This window comes from Plectropomus leopardus, chromosome 8 (assembly GCF_008729295.1).
Source record: "Plectropomus leopardus isolate mb chromosome 8, YSFRI_Pleo_2.0, whole genome shotgun sequence".
Classification (NCBI taxonomy): domain Eukaryota; kingdom Metazoa; phylum Chordata; class Actinopteri; order Perciformes; family Serranidae; genus Plectropomus; species Plectropomus leopardus.
In genome coordinates this window covers 27,415,433-27,438,974 of record NC_056470.1, presented here as the reverse complement: position 1 = coordinate 27,438,974, position 23,542 = coordinate 27,415,433, and the positions used below count along the sequence as shown (strand labels likewise).

The following is a 23,542-nucleotide window of genomic DNA, read 5'->3' as shown; positions in this document are numbered from 1 at the left end:
TTCCTTTATTTGTTACTCATCATTATATCATAATGCAGCAAAATTTAGGCACTTACGGTCTTCCCCGGAGTAACCGATGACAACAGGAGACTCAGGACCCAGCCCAAAGTCGTTACATTGAATAATAATTGAATAAGCAAGAGAAGTGGTCAAACACATGATGACTTGGTTTATATATTAGAAAAGAAGTGAGAAGTGAAAAAAGTTTTTAACCTATTTTGTAATTAATTAAATATATGCATTCACCCACATACTCAAAACCAAATATCTATGATTTTTCATGGTTTTTTACAGAAAAAAAGAGGAAAATTAGCGTCTTTGGAAGTTGGTTTTTACAGAAAGACGTGACACTTTGTTATTTTTCCTTTATTTGTTACTCATCATTATATCATAATGCAGCAAAATTTAGGCACTTACGGTCTTCCCCGGAGTAACCAATGACAACAGGAGACTCAGGACCCAGCCCAAAGTCGTTTACAGCCTGGACTTTTAACTCATAAGGAGTGAAGGTATCTGCATCGTAGATGTAGTATTTCAGCCATTTAGTGGTTGCGTTCTTCCACTCTTCCCTGGAATCTTTCCTTCTCCACCAGACCAGATACTTCAGATGAGGCCCGTTCCACTCTCTGTAGGTCAGAGGCTGAAAGCAACCAGCATAGTTTGATTTTATTGTGGTATAAATTAAAATACTCAGTAGTCAAGATAAATATGAAAGTGTTTGATGGCTTTATTACCTCCCAGCTGATCTCCATGTTGTTTCTCCAAGTGCCCACACCCTTTAAGTTTTTAGGGATGATGTCTGGAGCTGTGGAGGAAAAACAAAACAGTGGTAAAATCATTAGCTTTAAAGTGATAGTTCAGCCTATTCAGCCCACGACCAGGTCGCAAGATGGTCACAAGCTTTGGGTAGTAAATACCGAACAAGTCCTTTAAAATTTGTTACACAATAGGTTTTTTTTTTTGCTCACTTACAATCTGTCTCAAGAATGTATTTCAGTAACATCAAACTCACGTGCACCGCTGCTCTGAAACCGCATGGATGGACGACTTGGGCGACTCATTCCGATTTCATTGATAGCGATGACCCGGAACTCATAGTAGGTGAAAGGTATAAGATGCAGAATGACAGAGTTGAGGTTCCCTGGGTACGTCGAGAGGTTTCTCCACTTCCCGGGCAACCAGTCATCATCATCATACTGCACTAAGTACTCTGAAACAAAGCAATAAATAGAGACAAAAATGTGGTGAATACCAGGATTCTCACGAAAACAATAATACTTGTGAGTTTATTTATTTGAACGGCTCTTACCTGTTATAGGATTATGATTGCTCTTTCCAGGGACCCAACTGAGTCTAACAGTGCGTTCATATGGATCTGACAACTCCAAGTTAGTGGGAGGATCTGGACGATCTATAAACAGAAATACACGAACAATTAAAGAGGCAAACACAGCGTATGGTGTATGAAATGTGATTTATTTTAAACGTGTCATACCCATCACCATTAGGCGTGCTGAGGCAGACTTCTGGTCCAGTTCACTCTTAATGACACAAGTGTAGTTGCCCTCATCGCCAGTGTTTACGTTAGTGATGACCAGGTTTGATTCATCCAGAGTGAGTCTGAGGATATAAGGGAGAGACGGATGACATCGAGATGCTTATTGGTTCCTGAAAAAATTAAACACTTCAAAGGTCCAGTGTGTAGGATTTAAGGGGATAAATTGGCAGAAATAGAATAAAATAGAGTAAGTGTGTTTTCTTTGGTGTATATTTTTGTGTTTTGTTACCTTAGAATGAGACATTTTTATTTACATAGGGGCCAGGTACTTGTCTACAGTGAACGCCATGTTGCACTGCCATGTTTCCACAGTAACCTAGTAAGTAAGCTAGTGACCCATCTGCAAAATACCAAACAGTGTCTGAGAAACACTGATTTTTTTTAAAGTAGAAACTGCTTTATTCAGCGTTTTTACCTGTCTAAATTACTGGGTTTATTTGTTATGGAGGAAAGGCAACCTCTGCAGATAATTCAGCTCACAGACAAAAACTCCTGAATATCTAGATCAGAAAAAAGGTGAGCACACATTACCAGCTGCTGAGATAGCAACATGCAAAAACAGCATTGGAGAAACATTAATTTGAAACATGAATCTGCTTTATTCAGTGTTTTTACTGATTTTAAATCACCCAGTCTATTTGTTTTTGAGAAGACTTCTGCGGATAATTCAGCTCCTGGTAAAAACTTCTTGAACAATGAACACTGGAGGAATCCAAACCACAAGAAGTTTCAGCTGGTTTCAATCTGCAGTCCTCACTGCTGGATGCCTCTAAATCCACCTAAATCTCACACACTGATCCATTAATTAAAAACAGCATACATCTCTATAGAGGTCATGTATTTAAAGGCATACCTCCAGCCAAGAGTGACTTGTTTTTTGTCTTTCATCCAGGTGGTTGTGACAGGAGTTGTGACATCTGTTTTCACACCACACTCAAAGCGCACGTCGGTTCCACGGATGACTTTCATATCCTGGGGTCTCGTGACAATTACAGTAGGCTCTGAGAAGAGTGGATAAAAAAACATGAGGGGTCACACAATCAAACAAGGATAAATTAAAAGTTTTTTTAGTATAAAACAGTGGGACCCTGACCTTTGACCTCTATTCGGACTTGGTTCTCATCTCTTCCTGCGATGTTGCTGACGATACACAGGTAAGTTCCCTGGTCCTCTATCCGTATGTGTTTGATCTCCAGAGTCCCATTACCGTAGGTCTTAAAACGATTTCCTTCTAGATTTCCCTGTCCATATTTGGACCTGTGTGAGCAGACCCATAAACACACACACACACACACACAAACACACACACACACACACACACACTCTGTGAGAAGATGTCTGAGCACTCTTTGCATTAAAATATCAATCAGCATGTTCTCACCATCGCAATTCAGGCACTGGAGAACCAAAGTAGCGGCAGTCTACCAACGTACGGCTGCCCTCTACCACTTTGATGAGTTCATTCCTAGGCCCGAGGATACGTGGCGTCGCATCTAGAGAAAGATTGATAATTAATATGTGAGTATAAAATAATATCCTCTTTGCTCTTGCCTGTTTTCTGCTGTACATGTAGTGTATTTATTTAATTTGTCAATTCCCAAATGCCTCTCACCATAATTTGTATGTAAGTGGAAAGAAAAAGAACAAATGCAACATTGGAGCAAAGAAAAAGTTTTTCTTTACTTATGAAACAGAATATTTTTTGGCATCATTGCATTATTTTACTGAAGACTGAGGCTTCTGAAAGCGGAGACACTGATATCTCTACCGTGATGAATTCCTCCCTGTGTGATTGTTCAGTGTCAGTTCATAATGTAAAAAATCTCTGTTCACCAAAAAATATATATAATATTATAGTGTTTGTTGTTTGTAGTTCAAGTGCTACAGGGTTTTTTTTTCTTAAAAGGCTATGAAAATATGCAATATTTTCTTAATCAGCTTCTTGCTGTGAAGGATAAAGTTCTGTGTAAACTTACATTTCTGCTGGATTTGTTTCGTATTCTTACCTGAGCGATTTGATGTGATTTGATCTTCATTTGTTTGATAGTACACAAAAAAGAATTTAGTAATATTTGTAACAGATTATGGAGACAACTGGAGGATTTTTTTGGTCACTGTTGCACAAATCTGATCAAACCTAATCCACAAAGAGAAACTGAGAGTTAGATTTATAATAATAATACCTTAAACTGTTGTTTGTTTGTTTTTAAACTTTACTGTCTATTTTTTCATGAATATTTAATGTTTTAGTGAAATAATTTTCTATATGCTAATGTTGGGGTGTATTATAGCTAAGCCTTTTAATTGTTTGCCATTGCCCCATTTTCTTGTTTTTATAGCTGAATCATAGTGTTTGTTAAGATAATTTTTAGTTTTTCCTTTGATGAAATTTCAGTTTATGTCCTTTATGTGTTTTATATTGTTTGTTTTGGAGCTCATATTTTGATTTCTTGTACTTCTTTTGTCTTGGCATGGACACTGTAAATATTTTTACATTTGGCCAGGACAAACAGATTTTTAATCTCAAGATGTTTTTTTTTCTGTTTAACTTAAGGTTGAATAAAGCCAAGCATGGATTACCTATCATGTATATGATTGTAAGGCATTTGATGTTTGACACCAATGGTTTTTAAGCATTTTTTCAGGTAACCACCACCTTTTTAAATGCGCTTATATTTTACATACAGTTTTTGGTTATCAAATGTATAAAAAGGATACAGGGTTCCCAATTCCAAAGCCTTTAAATAACGTCCTACTTAATTTTTATGACTGTGTGTGTAACAGTGATGCAGCTAAGAAGCCACTTTTAGAGGTGCCATGACACTAAATATTTATTTCAGTAATTAGACATAGACAAGAATAATGTTTAAAATTACCAAATTATTCTTATTTTCCTTTATAAAATTGGTGACTCCTTAGAAAACAATTTGAGAACTCCCATAACTCATGGCTGAGACAAAAAAAAAAAGGTTTACAATTTAAATGTCACTGAAGACGGAGACGTAACTTACGTAGCACGTTGACAAAAGCGTTGGCCATCAAGTATCCGAATTGATTGGAAGCATTGCACTGGTAGACGGCAGTGTTTTCAGCGGTCACACTGCGTAAAGTCAGCGTGTCTCCTGACACCTGTCTGTTGGGCTGTGGTGTTGCAGCTGGAGAAAAAGAAATATTAAGTTATTGAGATTTACTTTTACAGTTAGCAAGCATGATCTCCAAAAACATACTTTCAACTGGTTCCCCATTGATGAACCAGCTGACTGTGGGACGAGGAGCTCCGTCAGCACGACACACCAGGCGTCCATTTTCCTCCGGGGCCAAGACCAAATCAGCGGGTTTCTCCAGCCAGAACGGTGCCGCTGTCAAATACAAGTATTTTAGTTGTTTCATTATTGATAAGCAGGGTGAAAATATGATTCTGGAAGTGTCTCTCACCTTTGACCCTGACGGTTATCGTGTGCTCAATGTATCCGATCTTATTGGCAGCAGTGCAGGTGTATTCACCCACATCTTCAAATGACGCCTTTGGGATTTGAATCATCTTGTTGAAGTTCTTTACTTTCATGCGTGGCGTCACCACCAGGTCGTCACCGTCCTTGGTCCAGGTAATGCGAGGAGTTGGCCTTGATGATGATAAACAAGGCTTTACACAGGACGACTTTCATGAAATCAAAGTTAAAATATACTCAACAGAAACTACACAGAAACAAAGTGGCTTTTTGAAACAGTAGCACTGATTTTTGTTATATACAGTAACAGTATAAGTCATGATCTTGAATTGACACTCACACTCCTGCAGCGATGCACTCCAGGAGCAGTTCTTCACCCAGCAGGACCAGTACGGAGCTGGACGAGCCTGTGGGAGACAGCCAGGTGGGGGCAGCCTCGGTCACTGTACGAGCTGCAGAGACGACAAACCAGAACACACCAGTCACACAAGCACTCACACTGACCATGAAACAACACAATACGACAGTGACAGTTAACTGAGAAAATAAGAGAGGACACACTCTGGCTCACCGCAGTTAGTATGTCTACCTGCAGTAAATAAAAAGCATTTTTAGAGTTTATAGTCTGACATAAAACAAAATGGTCCAGTGTGTTGGTTTAGTAATCACAAAATCACAGGGAGTTAATGTGTGTCAGTTTGGTTAGGAAAAGTGGAGTCTGTATAGATAAACAGAACAGACAATGTGCAACACTATATTTTGACAATATATTATGTAAATCTACACTGTATTAAAAGTCCAGCTGCCTGTATGAAGAAATATTTCAATGCTTGAAAGATGCTTTTTCATAAAACTAGGCTGTCTATGCAGAAGAACGATGCAAATACTTTTTGATGCTATAAAAAAAGAGAAAACAGAGAAAAGAGCTGTGACATTAGTTTTTGCTCAAGCAGAAGAAAACCTACAACTACCAGAGTCCACTGTGCCACACCAGACTGATAAACGCTCCCACTTGTGGGTCTCATAATGCATCTTGGCTGCTCAGACACAGATAACACGTGACCTTCAGTTATACAATAAAACTAAAACGTGCTTCTGAAAACTTTTTAATGGTGAAAAGGGCATCACAATAGCAGAATCTTGGGTATATAGTTTTTATTAGTTTGATACAGTTTGCGAGAGCGTGTCTCTCTATTCCCCTTTATATTTTTGTGTGGGTGGTGTAGTGCATAAAATGCAGAAACTAGACATGCATTGTGAATTTGTTAGCAGGGAAATGACACATGGAAATAAATATTTTTACATCTGTTGTGGGCAAAGTTAACATATGATTCGTATTAAGAATTAACTCAAACAAATTTTACTTGGAGTGTGGGTGTTTTTTACTTTTGCTGGTATTTTGCAAATGCCACACAGTAAGAACAGAGACTATCTGACCTGACCCACAACAGGCCAGAGGCCCTAACCACAGATCCCTAAATCCAACCCAGCTGAAACTACACCAAATGCATTAGGTAATTTGCTTTTGTTTTTAACTATCTAGGTCTTACCCACACAGCATACAAGTCACAATGTAAACACTAAAAAATGTGTCAAACCATGTGACCAAATGACCAAAAAGACAAGATAATGGCTAAAATCGAGACTCTGTGAACACATAAACACACTCACTTGTAAGCACTTTAACAACTACGGGCATCTTCTGCTGGATGACGTTCTTGTAGGGGAAGCGGGCGTTACAGCAGTAATCAGCAGCAGAGTCATTGACCAGGACGTTAGAGAAGTACAGATCTCCGTTTACTCCCATGGATACCCTGCGGTCCTGCCGCACAGGCTGCATGGTGGGGAAAGCTGTCTGGATGGGCCAGTTGAAAGGTCTTGCATAAGAGCCTGAAATAAAGACATAACCCTCGAGAAAACACGTTTCAACAGATAGAATTCTTGACAGCTTGTCTGATTAGCATCATTAAAAAAACTCCCTGTTGAGGCTTATTGATAAAAACTTTTTGACCCAAAAGGGAGACACTTACAGCTGGACATCCAGTAGGTTTCGGGTTTGGGCGGGCCTGGTGGTGGGTCACAGGACAAGACCAGAGGCAGGCCGGCGCTGACCACCACGGGCTCCAGGATCTCCTTCGGCCACACAGGAGGTCCTTCAGAAACACAGGAGTAAACATGTGAGCAGCAAAGTCAGGTGGTGTTGTTTACATGCAACAACAGGTTGAGGTACTAATTACTAAAAAATATAGTAAACATGAACATGCTCCGAAATTCAAAAACCAGTTCTAAAACTCAAATTTGTGTCATAGGGTATAAAGTCAAGAGCTGACACTGTTTATGGGTTTTTGGGGTTTTTCCTTAGTTTCTGTGAGGATCCAAGGATTGAGGGATGTCGTATGCTATAAAGCTCTCTGAAGCAAATTGTTATTGAAAATGGGCGTCATAAATAAAATTGATTTGAAATTGAATAATATAATATAATGAATGGTGAAAAAGATGACACTGAGAGCAGCCACGGGAATGTTCTGAGTATTTGGACACATTTTCTGTTTCAGAGCTGAGAACAGTACAACAGACTGGACTCTTTATCAAGTCAGGATTACTGAAACTTCTCGTTAAAAACTCGTTAGTTGCATTTCACTGTTGCGTGTCACAGCACGAAGTGAGGTGACTGTGTTGCGCATCACGTGCCAGTGGCGGATATAAACAAATAGTTCTCTAATAGTCTCAGAGCTGATCTTACTGTACAGCCGTAGCCTGATTTTGTTGGAGTATGCAGATCCGTACTGATTGGAGGCAATGCACTGGTACTCTGCCTCATACTGTTCTGGATTGTTCCAGGCGTAGATGTCCAGCGTCCCTGATCGCCTTCGCATCGATGTTTGAGCATCACGCGCCACATTGAAATACTTCCCGTTACGCCTCCATGAGAAACTTCACAAAAGTGTAAAGGAAGAAAGAAAAGACAGTGAGGTGGTTTGCAGACAATAATGTCAAGAACAAAACTGTTTAGTGGTCTGCGTCAGCTCTTACATGGGATGAGGGTTTCCTTTAGCTTCACACTCTATAACCATGGTGTCTTTGGGGTCAACAATATGGTCCTTCACCGACTGCTTTATGATGGTCGGGGGCTGCCGGACTGCAGGCGGAGAAAAAAATCAGATCATTATTGTGTAAAGTTACATGGTGAGACAATATATATTACAAATTACCAGAGGTGGGATTGAGTCATTGTTTTCCAAGTCACAAAGTGTCAACTCTCTGCACTCAAGTTGCAAGTCAAGTCAGGCAAAGTCCTAAACTTTGAGATTTGAGTCCTAAATAAGCCATAATGGGCTCTTCACAAAATGTAATGCCAATTTAACAACAGATTAATAAAATATAGATTTACAAAAGTGAAGTAACAAGTCAATGGTGTTCAAGTTAAGGGCAAGTTGCAAGTTTTCTTTTTTTTTGTCAATCTGAGTCGAGTCAATAAATTTGTGACTCCAGTCTGACTTGAATCCACCGGTCATGTGACTCAAGTCCACACCTCTTTAAATTAAAACACCAGAGTTGAGTAACTGACTCACTTTCCAGAGGGATGTCGAAAGCGCAAACACTCTGCCACAGAAGCAGAAGCAGCGCTGGTTCGACTAGTGTCCCCATCTTTACAGAGCATGGAAACGAGCAACTCTTTTCTTCACCAACTCTCCTGTTTGAAGATTAAACAAAGACGAAAAAGACAATCATGTAATAGAGATAAAATCCAGAAAAAAATCTGTATGTGAAACTTCTTATTACAGATTTCAGTAATGAATGGTTCACAAATCATCTGCATTGCGGTGATGAACATCCCAGTGGTGAAACCACAATGTAAAAACTGGTGCTTTAGTTCATAAAAAATACTATTGAGAGCTTGAATTAGCACCGTTTTACCACATATACTGAAACTGTCACTATATTTACAAAGTATTCCATGAGATAGATAATCTGTCAAAGAAAATCATGCCGCTGTCCTCGTCCTGTTTCAAAAGACATTTGCAAGAATCCACCAAACGTGAACAAAAACAACCAATCAGAGTCACAGTCTCTAATGCTGTCAATCATGTCAATCACAGTTTATGAACTGCAGTCAAACTGTCAAACTGAGCAGTGCTGATCAAACACGGATCAATATTCTGTTGCTGCACTGCTTATTTCTCGCCTCAAATGTTTTCAGAAACATATTTTAGTGAGCTGTTTAGTTGTAACATGAAAAAGTTCCTAAAATATGCTTTTAAAGACTTCTGAGGTGAGGTGTTATGCAGTAACAGAGTCTTGATTCATATTTGATTGGTGTTGCCTACTGGAACAGTTTGACCACAGTTCACAAGCAGCGATTGTCACGATTGACAGCTACGTTAGAGAGTCCTCAGCTCTGATTGGTTGTTCTTCTTCTGCCACGATAGATTCTAGCAAATGCCATTGAGAGAAATACAAGGAGGAGGCACTTCAAGCAAGAATGACAAAATTTATCTATTTTTTATAAAAGTTACTCACTGTAGTTTTAGGTGTAAGAACATGAATATTATAAGCAGAATGAACTTGTTTGAGCAGCTTTATACTGAGTTTTAACTACTTCATATTAAGTTTGGTGACTTAATCCAGAGGTTCTCAATCTGGGTGTCAAGAAAAATCAGAGGGGGTTTTGGATAATTTAAAGGACATTTTTAATACAATTCTTTTTAAAGCTATAATTCTGTAACCTTGAGTGTCAAAAGACACAAAAATGAAGACATTTCTGAAGATTTGAGGGGAAATAGCTCTTCAGTGAATTTGCTAGTTCATAGACTTCATTAAATTTTGGCACAGGGGCCTCATGTAAGGGGTCACAAAATGGTTGGTAACAATCAGTTAAATATATAACAATGTGCTTTATTTTATAACATTCCACTGCATTTGCAATTTGCTGCATTTGTCCCCCACAATGAAAACGTAAAAGTAGGCGAGGACTGTTTTGGAGAAGATTGTACATCATCAATTGGTGCATAAAAATTCACCTGAATGCAGAAAATGAAGAGTTCTATGCTCCAGATCTTCTGGTTGAGGACCCCTAAACTTTTAGTTTCATGTGTTCCCTTTAATGTTGAAATGAAACTTGCACTTAGCTATCATGTAAAGAGACAAAAAAAAATCCCTGTGAAATGTAATGGGGTTGAATCGTAAAGTGGTATTGAATTAAAATAATCAAATGCAAGTACCTCTAAATTGTATATAAGTATAATTCTTGGGTTAATCGGTTATTGTAAAGTTATTTCTACGACTGCATTTCCACTGCCTAGATCACACTGTTTCATCAGATTATCAAACAGAAAAGTTTATCATCATCTTCACACAGTACAAATAAAATAATGGGTGATTAAAAATAGTCCCAAGCTGCCCTGAACATGTACTTTCTAAAAAACTCACAGGAGCAAAAAGGTTTCATTAAATGTCTCTCCTCGGATTCTTTCCGTCATGTTATTGCAGTAAATATGCAGTGAACCACCAATCATGTCAGTATGATGAGAACAAAAAGTTCAGCGCCTACCTCTCTCATATAAAGTCAAATCAGGGCTCTCTCCTCCCCATCTCTGCGGCTTCCCCAGCACATCGATAATTCAAATGACTTTTCTCCACTAAATTATTCTTGTTTGTGCAGAACACCAATTAAAGCCACGGTCCTTCAAATATCAGGTCAAGAGCCCTCGAGGAGTTGATACACTTCAGTAATAGAGTTTCTGTCTGTCACTGCCACTTAGACTCTGCCCACCCATCTCATGAATAATGAATGAGCATCACACACCACCTACTCCTCACCCACATCACTTCACTGTTCTGACCGGACTCTCATGATCCTCGACAAGCCATCGCAATCAAACACGCTCACAATAAACAAACCGAGGTTCTCAGGAGATGAAATACATGTTTGCATTGATTACACGGTACAACAGTTAGGGTCTGATTTTGGCTGAGAAAAGAAAGGAATACTTTTCTTGAGCCTGATTTTTTTATTTTCTCACAGCACCAATTTGCATTCTTGTTGGTTTTGATGACATCAAAATGTGGGCTTCATTGTTGACTGAGAGAAACAGAGTATGAAAGCAATGTTTGTTTCTGTCATATGAATTTTACATGTGGCTAATCTCAAATCACATGACTTCAGAGCGATAGCCCTGAGAAAGAATGGAAATATGGAACATTTAGAATTTTTCTCGATACAAATCTTTCTATTCCTGTTACCGTTAACCCCTTGAAACCTGGATCCACATCACTTTGCTTATGCAGCTATACCAGATGCCTTCACAAGTATTTAAATCTTCAAACCAAACCATAAATGTCTTTCTACTTTCTTTTGAACAGATGGGGAAAAGAGCAATTAACAACTTGGAAAAAGATGTTCCACAAATTGCAGGAAATTAGTCGATTTCGAGAATAATTAAAAAATAAAAAAAAGCTTGGGAAAAATGTCCCAAAACTATACTCATTATCAACATAATTATATATATAAAATTATGTTGATAATGAGTATTTTTTTTTTTTGTTTTTTTTTTATACTTCTTTCCTTGATTTTTTTTTTTTTTTTTTTGTCTTGTTATTTTTTTGTTTTGTTTGCAAATTTTTGGGTAGTCTATTCTTAAGTTTCTCATTGCTTTTTCGCATGTTTTAAATTTATTTCATTATTTATTTTAACTTCATTTATTTTTAATTTCCTCCACTTTTTCATAATACCAAATAGACTCATCCTTTGACATTTTTTCAGCCATTCACATGCATATTTCCTCAGAGGAGGAAAAGGTCATTCCCATTCAGCTGAGAAAAAATCTTACAGGGGCAAGCAGCAGTTTTCTTTTCTAGAAACAGTGCCAGAGTTGCAGGAGAAGCTGTATTTGTGTTAAACAAAAGCCATCTCACGACTGTCGACAGAGTCCTGACCTGTGTAGGCTTTCAGGCATCCACACGGGGACGCGTATACAAACCAGCACTGACTGGGCTAAACAATAGCTTGGTAGCAGGGAGGAGGGGTGGGGGGTGAAATGAGGTAGCTCTACCTACAGATGAAATTAAAGTGGAACGTTTGCATATTTGTCATGATAGATTCTTCATATATTCATTTATATTTGGAGAGAATATCAGATCACTTGTCATGTAAACCATCCTCTGGCCCTGATCCCCCGCTCTGTGTCCACACAGCTGAACCTGCCTCACACACAGCACAAAAGCAGAACTGGTATGTTGAGCTTCTTGGCTCTCAGAATGGGCTTTTTTTCCGCCCCATACATCGGGCTGAAGCAGGCCTGGCAGCGAGCAGTGATCAGTGCCATGCACCAGATTGCACAGTGAAGAGGCAGAGAGGCGGACAGAGCCAGCTCAGTGACGACAAGAAGGTCTCTATACTCGCGGGTCTCCTTTGGCACGTGTGCCCAGGGCTCAGCTAAAAGCAGATGGCAAGTGGGAGGGAGCGTTCGACAGCACAAGCTGCCTGTTCAGACCCGGAGCACCTTTTATTTGCACTTTGACGTCAGTGCATCGGGGAGAGCACAAGAAGAGGAGACTGGAGAGAAACTCCAGATCACTGAGTCATCCCAAGTAATCCCCAGTAACAGCACTAACATGCTGATTGTTAGCAGATATTAAATTTCCTAGTTGCAAAGTGAAGCTGAGGCTGATGGGAACATTTTGAGTTTTGGTCATCAACCAAAGTATTGCAGAAATAAAAAGTCTGACAAGATGGCTGCACCACAGGAAATGTTGAGCGATCATTATAGTTATTAAAATTAATTCTGAGGGGGAAATAAATGTCAAATTTCATAGCAATTTAACCAAACGACATGCAGACATTTCACGCAAAACCACAAATATCCATGTGTTACAACAAGAAAGTCAGGGGATCACCACAGTAAGTTGGATTCTTCATCCAAGGACGTTGTTGAGACATTTCAGTTTAGACCAAAGTGGTCAACCAATCAACGGACCAACAGTGTCATGCACAGAGCCCGCTGTCAGCATGGCTAAAATCTAAAAACAGGTGGATATTTAGTGCCATAGACTTAAATCACAATGTTTATTTACAACTAGTTCTGGGTAGAAAATCCCTGCGTCACATACATAAAATGAAAGGAGCTGAGCAAACACTGCTGTAATTGGTTTGATTTTGGCCTCTTAAAAATGGACACCTTAAAAAAATCAGTTTAAATGTACACTTTATTCAGAATACTTTCATCATTTTCATCAGTCACTTTTCATCAGTTAAAGCCATTATCTCAAAGTCACCAAACTCCTTGACAAAAACACTAATTTTACTTTGCGAGTTGCTGGTTTACCACTGCCTCCATTAGTGCTTGAGGCAAAGCAGTGGAAATATTCAAAATATCAAAATATAACAATCGCTTACACTGATACTATTTTTTTACGTGGCAAAAATATGCGTTCACAAGAGTGCATTGTTCAGCTTCAGTGGCGGTAGATTTGGTTTATCAAAGATGGAAGAAAAGCAACTACATAAAATAAACACAGCAGAAATGTCAGATAGGTCGGCCCACCCTGTTTAAATACATATCTTTAAACGTTGGTCACAACTAGATTGGAAAACAGAAATAAACAAGTTTGCCGAGTTCACACATCTCTGCAATTCAAATCAATTGCTATATTATAGTTTTCTTGTCTGCTCCTGCATTAACAAGTGTTCTAATAGAAAATACAAAAATCCTATTAAGAATAATGCTGTCAAGTTTAATAATGTCAATAGATGTCAAACATCATGGTAAACTTTGAGTTTACTTTCCAAACATCATACAGTAAGATAAGCAGATCATAAAGTCAAATGCACATCACATTTGTCACTGAAATATTGCCACATAAAAAGTGATGCATTATTAACCTCATGGCAGGTGTCAGTGCTGAACAATATTACGTTCACTCTCGCAAAAATCTGCTGATGCAGCTGTAGACACATCCCACTTCTCAACACAGGCTATGACATCATTAAAACCTTGACAGGCGTCTTGAACGACAGCTGCATGGACTAAACCACTCCTTCACATGAGGACACACTCGATGCTGCTACTACTGGTGCCTGAATGTGCTCCAACACTGTGCACTTTACATCCAAAAAACTAACAATCGAAATCAACAAAACAAAGCACAAAGTAGTGAATATTTGGTGTCCTACCTTTAGTGTGAAAGCGGACTCCTTCTCATTTCCTGTCGCAGAAGATTCACATCATCCTCAGAGAAAACTCCAACTTTCCAGCAGCATGTGGTTTTAGTGTTGTCACTCCATCAGCTTGAAGCAGGTGACAGGCCAGATAACAGTCTCATGTGGGGCGTCAGGATGGCCGCCCCGAGCCTGGGTCACACGTCTTACCAACAGGGCCTATAATAATAAATCCATTGTGAAATCCACACATAAATATAACGTCATCTTCACAGTGACGGGAGGATAAAGTTAAACACAGGCGACATGTCATGTACTACTGAAGGATTGAGTTTAGGTGTCATCCAGCTCCCATAAAGTAACAATCAGCTGCAGCCAAAAGATCATATCATTTTTTTGTATTTTTTCATGTATGCTGTTGATTTTCTGTGTGTGTCAGATGGGGGGTGGGTTACTAACCTTGTATCTTCACTCTGGCTGGCACGAACGCACACTCTCTCACACAAAGCGTTTCTGTCTGGAACAAAGTCAGTCTATTGTGGACAGTGAGGGCAGAGCTTCCACACACATGGGGGGGTTCAGCTCGTCACATTCAAGTGATTGGATGGCTTCTCCCTCATTGATAAAGTCTTGCATCATTTGTCAAGGGTGATTCATTTATTGGGTTTAAAGTGGTGGGGTTTTTATGTGTCCAGTACAGAAAAAGTTGCAATGACAAGGAAAAAACTTCATAAATATTCATTTATTCAAAACAAATAAAATGACCAATAGCATAAAAATATATTACATCTGCTATATCACTTGATTTATAACTTAGATTACATTCAACAACACTGAGAAGTGCAATATTAATAGTAATGATCAGACAGTAGATAATGTTACATGTGCACAAGACACGAAGCTTATTTAAATAAAGTGCATGGGAGTGCTTATGTCATTGTTACGCATGTCTGCTCTATGTCAAGAAGTCATCAAACAAAATACTATATGAGTGAGGTACGGCTGCAGGATATGCAAAAACCAGCATATTGCAATTATTCTGACAGATACTGCGATATGAGTCACAATTTTAATCAAAATGGTAATTGCTCAATTTTCACTGAAACATATATAGAAATACCAAACAAGCATGTTCCCTTATGTCTGGAATATGATTTGTAAGCTCTGTAGCGTCACAATATTTAATTTATGATGGTATGTTTCAACACATTTCACCTCACAAATTGCAGCCTCTGCGATGTGGCTATTGCACTTGGCCAAATTGCAATTTTGACAATATTTCAATAAACTGTGCAGACCCTGAGTGAGGCATGTTGACAACATCATATTGATTTGGCATACAGTTCAAAAAAACAAAAAAAGGAATTGGACAAAACAGCAGGAACATATTTTGATATAAAAACCTTGACAAATTTGATGAAGCTTGGCAGCAACTATCTGGCTTCTTTGTTTCTCTAGAAGTTTTCTTAAATTGACTTAAGAATCACAGTAATCACAGTATCTGTTAACTTATCTTCTTACGCTGTCTTGATCGTGCTTATTATTAGCATTATTATTAATGTTCTGTGTTTATTGCCTTTATTTTGTTATTGTATTTTTCTAACATGTTTCTGCCTCTAATTTCCTGTTTAATTCTACTTTAACTCTAACTCTTGAAGCTAGGACAATGGTGTTTTGGCATGCTAAAAAACCAACACACAATTCACTGTAGCGTGTAAAAACTGAAAAAAAATGGACTTGGGCATAAAAACACGTTTTGGTTTATGATGTCGATACTGTAAAATTCACACTAGCTGCTCTGTTAGACGTTACTTTGAGCTACATGCTAACCTGCTCACTATAACAATGCTGACAAAAGGTGTTTAGCAGGTACTATGTTCCTCATGTTTATTCTCTTAGTTTGGTGTGTAAGCAAAATGACATTTGCTTATTCGTTTTTCTAAAAAAAAAATAAAAATTTAAATTTTAAAAGAGAGGCTATTAGTGTTGGGGGTAGTGTCACTCTAGAATTTTGACCTGATGTGGTACTAAAAGAAAATTAAGGATCACTTAAGTTAATTTAGTTAGTTAATCCTGAGGGGGACATTTATGTCTGCGCCACGTTTCATTCAATAATTTCATTTGTTTTTACCTCATGGTGGCGCTACAGAAAATGTCAGGGGATCACTGAGCTTCATCTTCTCTGGACCATAAATGTTTGTACAAAACTCAGTTTTTACTTACCCTCACTCCTTTTTGAAGAAGTAAACCAAGTCATTATGAATTTGACCATTTCTTTTGCTTTATGTTTTTCATTGTCTGTAATTATTACTTTTTTGTCTGTTTTTGCATAATCATTTACCTTTTTTAAATGTTTGAAATTAATAAATCAAATCAAACTTTAAAAAAAAAATGTTTCTGTTATTTTGTCCAGGACCTGCATGTGTGTGCACCTGTATGCATCTTTGTGTCGACGTACCTCCTCACACTGCACCTGCTCACACCCATCTCTGCTTCATCTCCCAGGCCCTCTCACTCATCCAGTCCTTAGATCTGCTGGCAGCTGAGCGCTCTGCCCCGAGCACCAAACACAGCCGGGCCAGTTTGGGCCTGTTTCTCTCCAGGTAGTTCTGGGTGTCTCTCTGCAGCTGGTCCAGGGCCTGCGGTCGGCTCTCGTCCAGGGACACCAAAGCACTAAGCATGGGGTTGAAGCGGAAGTAAACATCTGGAGCCAGCAGTTCGTCCAAAAGGGTGTGGACCCCTTCAGTGTCAGTGGCACTGCTGATGAGGTTGCTGATTTTGGCCCTCAGGCTGGTGGAGGTGGCAGGTCCCCGCTTAGCATTGTCATAGCGGCCGGTGCCGAGGGACAGCACACACTGGAAGGGCTGGTTGGGCCACAACAGACGGCTCTCATGAACAGCCAAGGCACAGGGATTGTTCAGGATGATTCCTCCATCCTATGAAGACACAGAAAAAAATCGAAATGTGACATGAAAAGAAGAGCCTTTTTTTTCCCAAATTGTAACCCGCTGAAACTTGGAGGGACATCACTTTTCTCGTGCTGCTTTTAGACTATTACATTATGCAACAGAATTATTAAATGTTTTTAGCACTTTTTCCAAGTTTTTTTTAAATTTGCAGGTAATTTTTAATACGCATTTACTCATTTCTTAGTAATGGGGTCATTTCTACTTTGGTTGCTCATAACCTTGTTTTCATGCGTTTGAAAGAAATCAAGCTAATGTCCTCAGGTTTCACAGGGTTAAAAAGGGAAAAAGATTTAATGCTTTCTTGTTTTTATCTTAAAAGGCTTAATCTTATAAACAACAAAAACAAAAAACAAAACCTAAAACAAGCCTTTATTCTCCTTTTTCCATTCTGTTTTGTTTTGTTTGGGTTTTTTAAGGTTATTTTGTATGCTACTGTTTTTTCTTTGGGTTTTTTAATCTTTGCTCTCATCCTAGATATGACCTTTTTTCTTTTAAGTTACATCAAGACATAGCTTTTATGTGCACCACAGGCCATAAAAGTGTGTCTTGCCACGTGCACAGGACAACAATGCTGTAATTACTGTAGTAATTAGGAGTTGTACCATTAACATATAATTGGGTTACACCACCTCTAATTATTTATGCACTTAAAGTAATTAAGCGTAATTGACTGTTTTTCTCTTTGTCAAAGGGAAGGGCAAAATAAAAATGTGTTGATGCTGGGAAGGGCCTTGTTTTTAATGAAGTGGCACATCAAGTTCATCCACGCTCCCCACTGAGTTATTTTCCCACAGTCCCTTATCACTCAGGGTTTCCCACACATATATTTATTTGTGGCAGTCCACATCAATCAAAATATCTGCCACTATTCACTGATTTTATATTTTTGGAGTTTGACCATTTATTACTAGTGTTGTTGGAACACAGCAGCAGAACTTGAGGCACAGTAAAAGTGAAACTTTACCATTCATTGTGCGGAGTCTAAAAGTTTGCTTTCACTCACTCCTGCAGCAGCTGCACCCCCATTCATCGCACTGATCTGATTAGCTGTGATCAGATCGACAGATCAATTATCTGCCCCACATCTTAAACTTCACGAACTGCTGCTGAGGAAAAAAAGACCAAATGAAGAGTTCTGCTTGTGCTGTGATCATGGACCTGCAAAAATGTCCAAAAAGGGACAAACACAAAAATCACAAAAATGACTTCTTTTAAATCACACAAAAATCATAAGCTCTGACATTCAATCTAGATTCTAATTTTGTGATTTAAAAAAAGGCATTCATTTATCACATTTTCATTCACTCAAATATATTGCAGCAGGATTTTGAGTCTTCCACTAAAAATCTGAACTGAAAATCCACTGAAAATGCAGCAACAACAGCAGTTTCCTACCTGGTGAATGTCACTTTGTAAGGGAAACTCCTGGAAGTATCCTGGAGCAGCCGATGATGCTCTCACTGCCTCCCACATCTGGCAGCCTGAGCCTCCCGCGTAGCGGCTCAGAGAGCCGGGCTTGTGGTTGTAGTTGCGGAAGACGAAGGCCTTCGGACTGGTTCCCCAGTTTACTACTGCACTCACTGCTGAAACCTGAGTGGATACCAACAACCTCTGTAAAATGCTTACAAAATGTTAGCAAACTGCATTTTTAATGCTTGATACAAAATAATACTACAAAATCAGTGACTTCTTTTAAATCACTTTTTAAAACCCATTTTGCTTTTATGTGATGTCATCTTTTCATTTTGTATTTTATCTATTTGACCTTTTAATTTATGTTTTATCTATTTTATTTCTTTGTGGTCTTATTGCTTTTATTGTTTTTGAGCAGTTTCTTTGTGTTATTTTATATTGACATTATGTGGCCTGCATCTTGTATTATTTATCTTCTGGTTTTAACTTTATCCTAACTCTACCCTAGTTTCTTCTTGCTTGTGTTCAATAGGACTTTTTGGTTTTCCATTGTTGTATTGTCGTCTATATATCCTGTGTCTGCTTTGCTTTGTTTGTCAATGCACTTTGTAAACTCTGCTTTTAAAAAGGTGCAACATAAACAACATTATTTATTTAATATGCTAATAATAATGCTTCCATTCTACCACAGCGGGGGATTTAATGTTAGCAACTGCTGCCTCATGAATCTAACAGTATTTAAACAGGGCTGTGACCCTGTTGATGATATTATAACATTTTTATACAATCAATTACTATGGTAATTCCAGGGTTCTTACCTTGGGACTCAACTCATCTCCGGCTGTTTTGATAAGTACTCGATTTCCCAGCTTTTCTCTAAACAAAACAAAAACAGAAGATTCCATCACACCATGTGATTGTATTGCTGTCTTACTATCATGTCAAGAATTCATTATCATCACTAGAGCACTTATATTGTGTTAAAAAAATATCTGTGAATACTGAAGTATTGTCTCCCAGGTCTCAGTGTTATAGTAGGAGTGACTCCAGCCCATCTTCACGGTGCCAACCAGCGGGTTCTGCCGAAACACTTCAGAGCCAAAGCGACGATACATATCAGCACACTCCTCCAGAGAAAAATGGGCCAGACCCAACATGAAGGCAAGAACAGCACCTTTAATAAACACATGCAGAGACACACGAGTGAGACATAACTGATGGATCAGACTGAGAAGCATCGAGATGTTGAGAAAACATTTTTTTGTTATTTTTAGTAACTCTCAGTTCTGTTGTTTGTCACCTGTGCTCACGCCACAAATGTAGTCAAACAGCTGGTGGATCTTCCTGCCTGTTTCAGCTTCCAGTAGCTTTAACACTTGCAGAGGTACCACCCCTCTGGAAAAGACGCAAACAAAATATTGATAAAATTTAGTGTTGTGTTGTTGTTTGGTCCTGTGGTCTTGGTACACTTCCGCAACAACCCTATTCTGATATCAGCTTGGATTCTCAAGATAAAAATAAACCATTACTCCACTATATCTTTACATAGCAAATAGGTGTTTCCTGCTATATTAACGCCCTGAATGTCATATATGATCAATTTTCTTGCAGTTACCTTGTGCCACCACCATCAATTGAGAGAACTCTAATGCCGCGACCTTTGACTGGACCCACATAACCGATCAGAGCCAAGCTTTCTCTAATGGCGCTCTGAAGCATCAGGTTATCTCTGCAAGTTCTTCGCTTCCTCAACAACGTGACTGCAGTTTTCTCCTGAAAACAGAAACATCTTTAGGAACTTACTATGGTCAAATCAATACGTTAAACGTTTATAACTGTGAATGTTTCACGTCCAACAGACCTGCCACATTAAAGCTTTGCATGATGGGTAACGGATGAGGTGTTCATTGAGTGCCTCCACGCAGGCCAACAGAGCTTCTGAAGATGAAGCCTGGGACAGGGAGCCAATCAACCCGCGTGTCATTTCCTCTGCCTGCCTCCGACTCAGGACAAGCTACGAACACAAACAGAAATTACTAACAAACTTTTTGCATTTGATGTATTTTAGCTCCTATAATAGTACCAACAATGCTGTTGCAACCTGTTGGGACAAAGTTCAAATTAAAGTCTGTTTTGAATTAGCACTGCAGTACAAGCTTAAATAATGAGATTAGGCATGATGAGAAATGTCTGCATATGCTTTAGGTGACACACTTGCTAGACTGACAGTCAATTTCTTTTAATATTTGCGTTCTTGATAAACGTAGAAGCACTGACGATCTAATCTCAGCTCACCTTTTTATTCAGAATTGTACCAGGTGAAGTCACAGCAGGATGGGGTTTACCAGTCTGGGTCAAGGGGCCCAGTTTTAAATAAGAACCCAACAAGTCAGGGATGGCACTCGTGGGGTGGCGAAGGCAGTCCATAAAGGACACAATCTTCAGTGTCTCAGAGGTAGCAGATCCAGGGTCCATCGCTCTTCTATCAGTGTCCTCGTCCAATTCACTTTGACCCTTGAAATACTGATTGATGTGGCCGGCCATCTGGAAATAGTTCTCACCAAAGTTTGTGGTATTGCGGCTGCTGTGGAAAAGGCCTCTGCTTTTAGGGACGACTGCTTCGTCTGTCTTTAGTTGTGACAAGGCACCTTGAGTTTGTGAGGTAGACTGTGCTGAAATATGTTGCTTGTAAGTGCTATTTTTCTCCATAGGAAGTTCTTTTCTCCTATTCTGATCTTGGTTAACTTTTTCTGCAACTTTGGATCCAAAGTATTTATTGACGTGTCTCGCAAAGTAAAGGTAGCTCTCCTCCCAGCTGCTGGACATATTGTTGGGTTCAACTGTTGCCTGATCAGGACCTGATTTGACTTCAGACACTTCAGTGTCTTTAGACTTCATGATGTAAGTGTTTTGCATTTTTCTCCTTGTTTGCCTCCTGTTTGTCCCTCTGGTGGAAGACATGGTTTCTGTATTCTCCTGCATTTGAACTTTTGAAAAACTGCGAGAGAAGACTGAGTTAATGTGATTCGCAACGTAACTGTAGCTCTCACCGAATGTTGTCGCCAAAGAGCTAATGTGAAAAAGTTGGAGTCCAGAGTTGTCCTTTGTTGAAGGACTCAATTCTGAACCCTCCTGTTTGTCTTTGCTTTTCAGGGTCTGTGTTGAGTCCTTGCGCTTGGATACATTTCGCTCTCTGGGTGCCTGTTGACTTTGATGACGCCTCTGTGATCTGCCAAGATATTCTGAAGTTGTGACAAGGTCGGTGTTTTCAGCAAGAGGTACAACATCCTTTGTCTTGAAATAAATGTTAATGTGTCTGGACAATCTGTTAAATGACTGACCAAGACGTCCGCCCAGTGAACTCAAAACAATACTGTTCTGAGCCTCCTCAAAGATCCCAACTGGAGCTTCAGGTTTGAAAGTACTCTTCTTGGAGGACGAATAAAAACGCACCGAGAGATGTTTCAGTTCTTTGCTAAAATTTCTGAGGAAGTGGTTAGAGGTAGAGCCCGTACCAGTTGAGTTTAAAATATAAAAAGCAGCTTTTCTTGTAAATCTGGACGGATGAGGGGATGACAGCAGTGAATATCTGTGGAGTTCCAGGCTGAGTGGTGCTTTAGCCAGACGAGGGTACTTTCTGAGAAGGCTCATTAGGTACCTAATTTTGCAGGACACAGAACTTGAACAAGTTGGTGCTGAGGTAGCGACCCATGTTTAACCTGTTGTGTTGAGCAGCAATCAGTCCATATGTGACTCTTGAGCTTGCACTGATTTAGGCTGGAGCAGCATTTTTCAACAGCAATCTAGGAAAACATAAAACAAACACATTAGAAACAAGCTAACAAGCTAAGAAATGTTGCATATTGATGTTAAGCAGGTATAATGTTTACCATGTTCACCGTCTTAGCGCAGTTTGGGCATACTAACATTTGCTAATAAGCATTTATAGTGCACTGGGGCTAATGGGAATGTCACTTTTGCAGGTATTAATTGGACTACATTTAAAGTTTTGACCTGGCGCCAGATGAGAAATCAGGGCATAATACAATTATAGTTAAACCTTACAGAAAGCGAAAAACAAAACAGAAAAGCACAAACTCAAGATAAAAACAAAAGTATCAGGTAAATTACATTCATTACTTTTATTTAAGTATAACATGATTAAAAAATAACACCTGTGCTGTAGCTGTGTTGATGTGTGATATGTTATTAGTATGCATCTGCTCCATTTATGACTATTATAACTACTTGTTTGTTTGTTTGTTATATTGTCACGCTAAGGAGCGAATTACTGTCAGAATTTGAGTCGATTGTAAATTCTGGTGGAGATTTTTACGATAGGCCCCTTCTGGTTTCTTAACCTTCCTGCAAATTTCTTGTCATGTTTTTTTTTTTTATAAGTACTTGTTTTTATCAAATCTTGTGTGCTAATAAATCAAAATTAAATCAAATCAAATAAAATTTAAAAAGTCTGGTATATCATTATGTCGTCTCTTCAGCGCAGAGGCGCACTGTGACTTTAAATGGAGAGTGCAGCTGAGCTGATTGTGTACAAACATAACGTTCCATTATAACCTTGCCCACCTCTACCTTTTCCTAGTACTGTGTCCCCTCATGAATGTAACATGAAACCTGGCAGCAAACACATGAGTGTAAATGACTATACACAACTCTATATAGACCTATGTCCACAATGTGACACAGAAACTTGAGAACGCAAACAGCTTTGCCCGCAGTTGCTCCAACATCCTAACCAAACCAATCAGTTTCCTATGTAAAAAAAGAAGTGCATTCACGAACAGTTTCTGTGGTGCCTTTACAAAGAGAAAGGCAAACAGTTTGGCTTTGCAATAGTCAAACATCTACTGTGGCTGTTTTCTACTCAAATGGGGGAAGGTCATGAACCAAAGTAGCTTATAGCTACTCTAACCTTGACAGGAAACGTCAGATAAAAGCACTTAAGATTTACCTGAAGCACAACACTTAGTTCTTCTGT

General features: G+C 39.0%; 2 protein-coding genes across 2 annotated transcripts; both read right to left on the bottom strand.

Annotated features, from left to right (window-relative positions):
• Nucleotides 1–388: 388 nt before the first annotated feature.
• LOC121946479 (neurofascin-like) lies at nucleotides 389–14,215 on the bottom strand. Its single transcript, XM_042491049.1, has 18 exons — nucleotides 14,180–14,215; nucleotides 8,580–8,701; nucleotides 8,041–8,146; nucleotides 7,751–7,941; nucleotides 7,038–7,160; nucleotides 6,679–6,897; nucleotides 5,348–5,459; nucleotides 4,994–5,181; nucleotides 4,786–4,917; nucleotides 4,570–4,713; nucleotides 2,940–3,051; nucleotides 2,652–2,815; nucleotides 2,412–2,559; nucleotides 1,496–1,620; nucleotides 1,310–1,411; nucleotides 1,013–1,210; nucleotides 735–805; nucleotides 389–640 (listed from the first exon to the last, which is right to left on the bottom strand). The coding sequence occupies exons 2-18, from the start codon at nucleotides 8,653–8,655 to the stop codon at nucleotides 389–391; spliced, it is 2,463 nt and encodes an 820-aa protein (XP_042346983.1). The 5' UTR covers nucleotides 8,656–8,701; nucleotides 14,180–14,215.
• Nucleotides 14,216–16,542: 2,327 nt separating this feature from the next.
• On the bottom strand, nucleotides 16,543–22,258 carry LOC121947008 (calcium-independent phospholipase A2-gamma-like). Its single transcript, XM_042491871.1, is given in 9 exon segments — nucleotides 16,543–17,100; nucleotides 18,529–18,723; nucleotides 19,365–19,422; nucleotides 19,549–19,720; nucleotides 19,847–19,941; nucleotides 20,162–20,319; nucleotides 20,408–20,560; nucleotides 20,842–22,234; nucleotides 22,236–22,258. Coding segments are annotated over 9 exon segments (2,706 nt in total). The 3' UTR covers nucleotides 16,543–16,641.
• Between the last annotated feature and the right edge of the window lie 1,284 nt (nucleotides 22,259–23,542).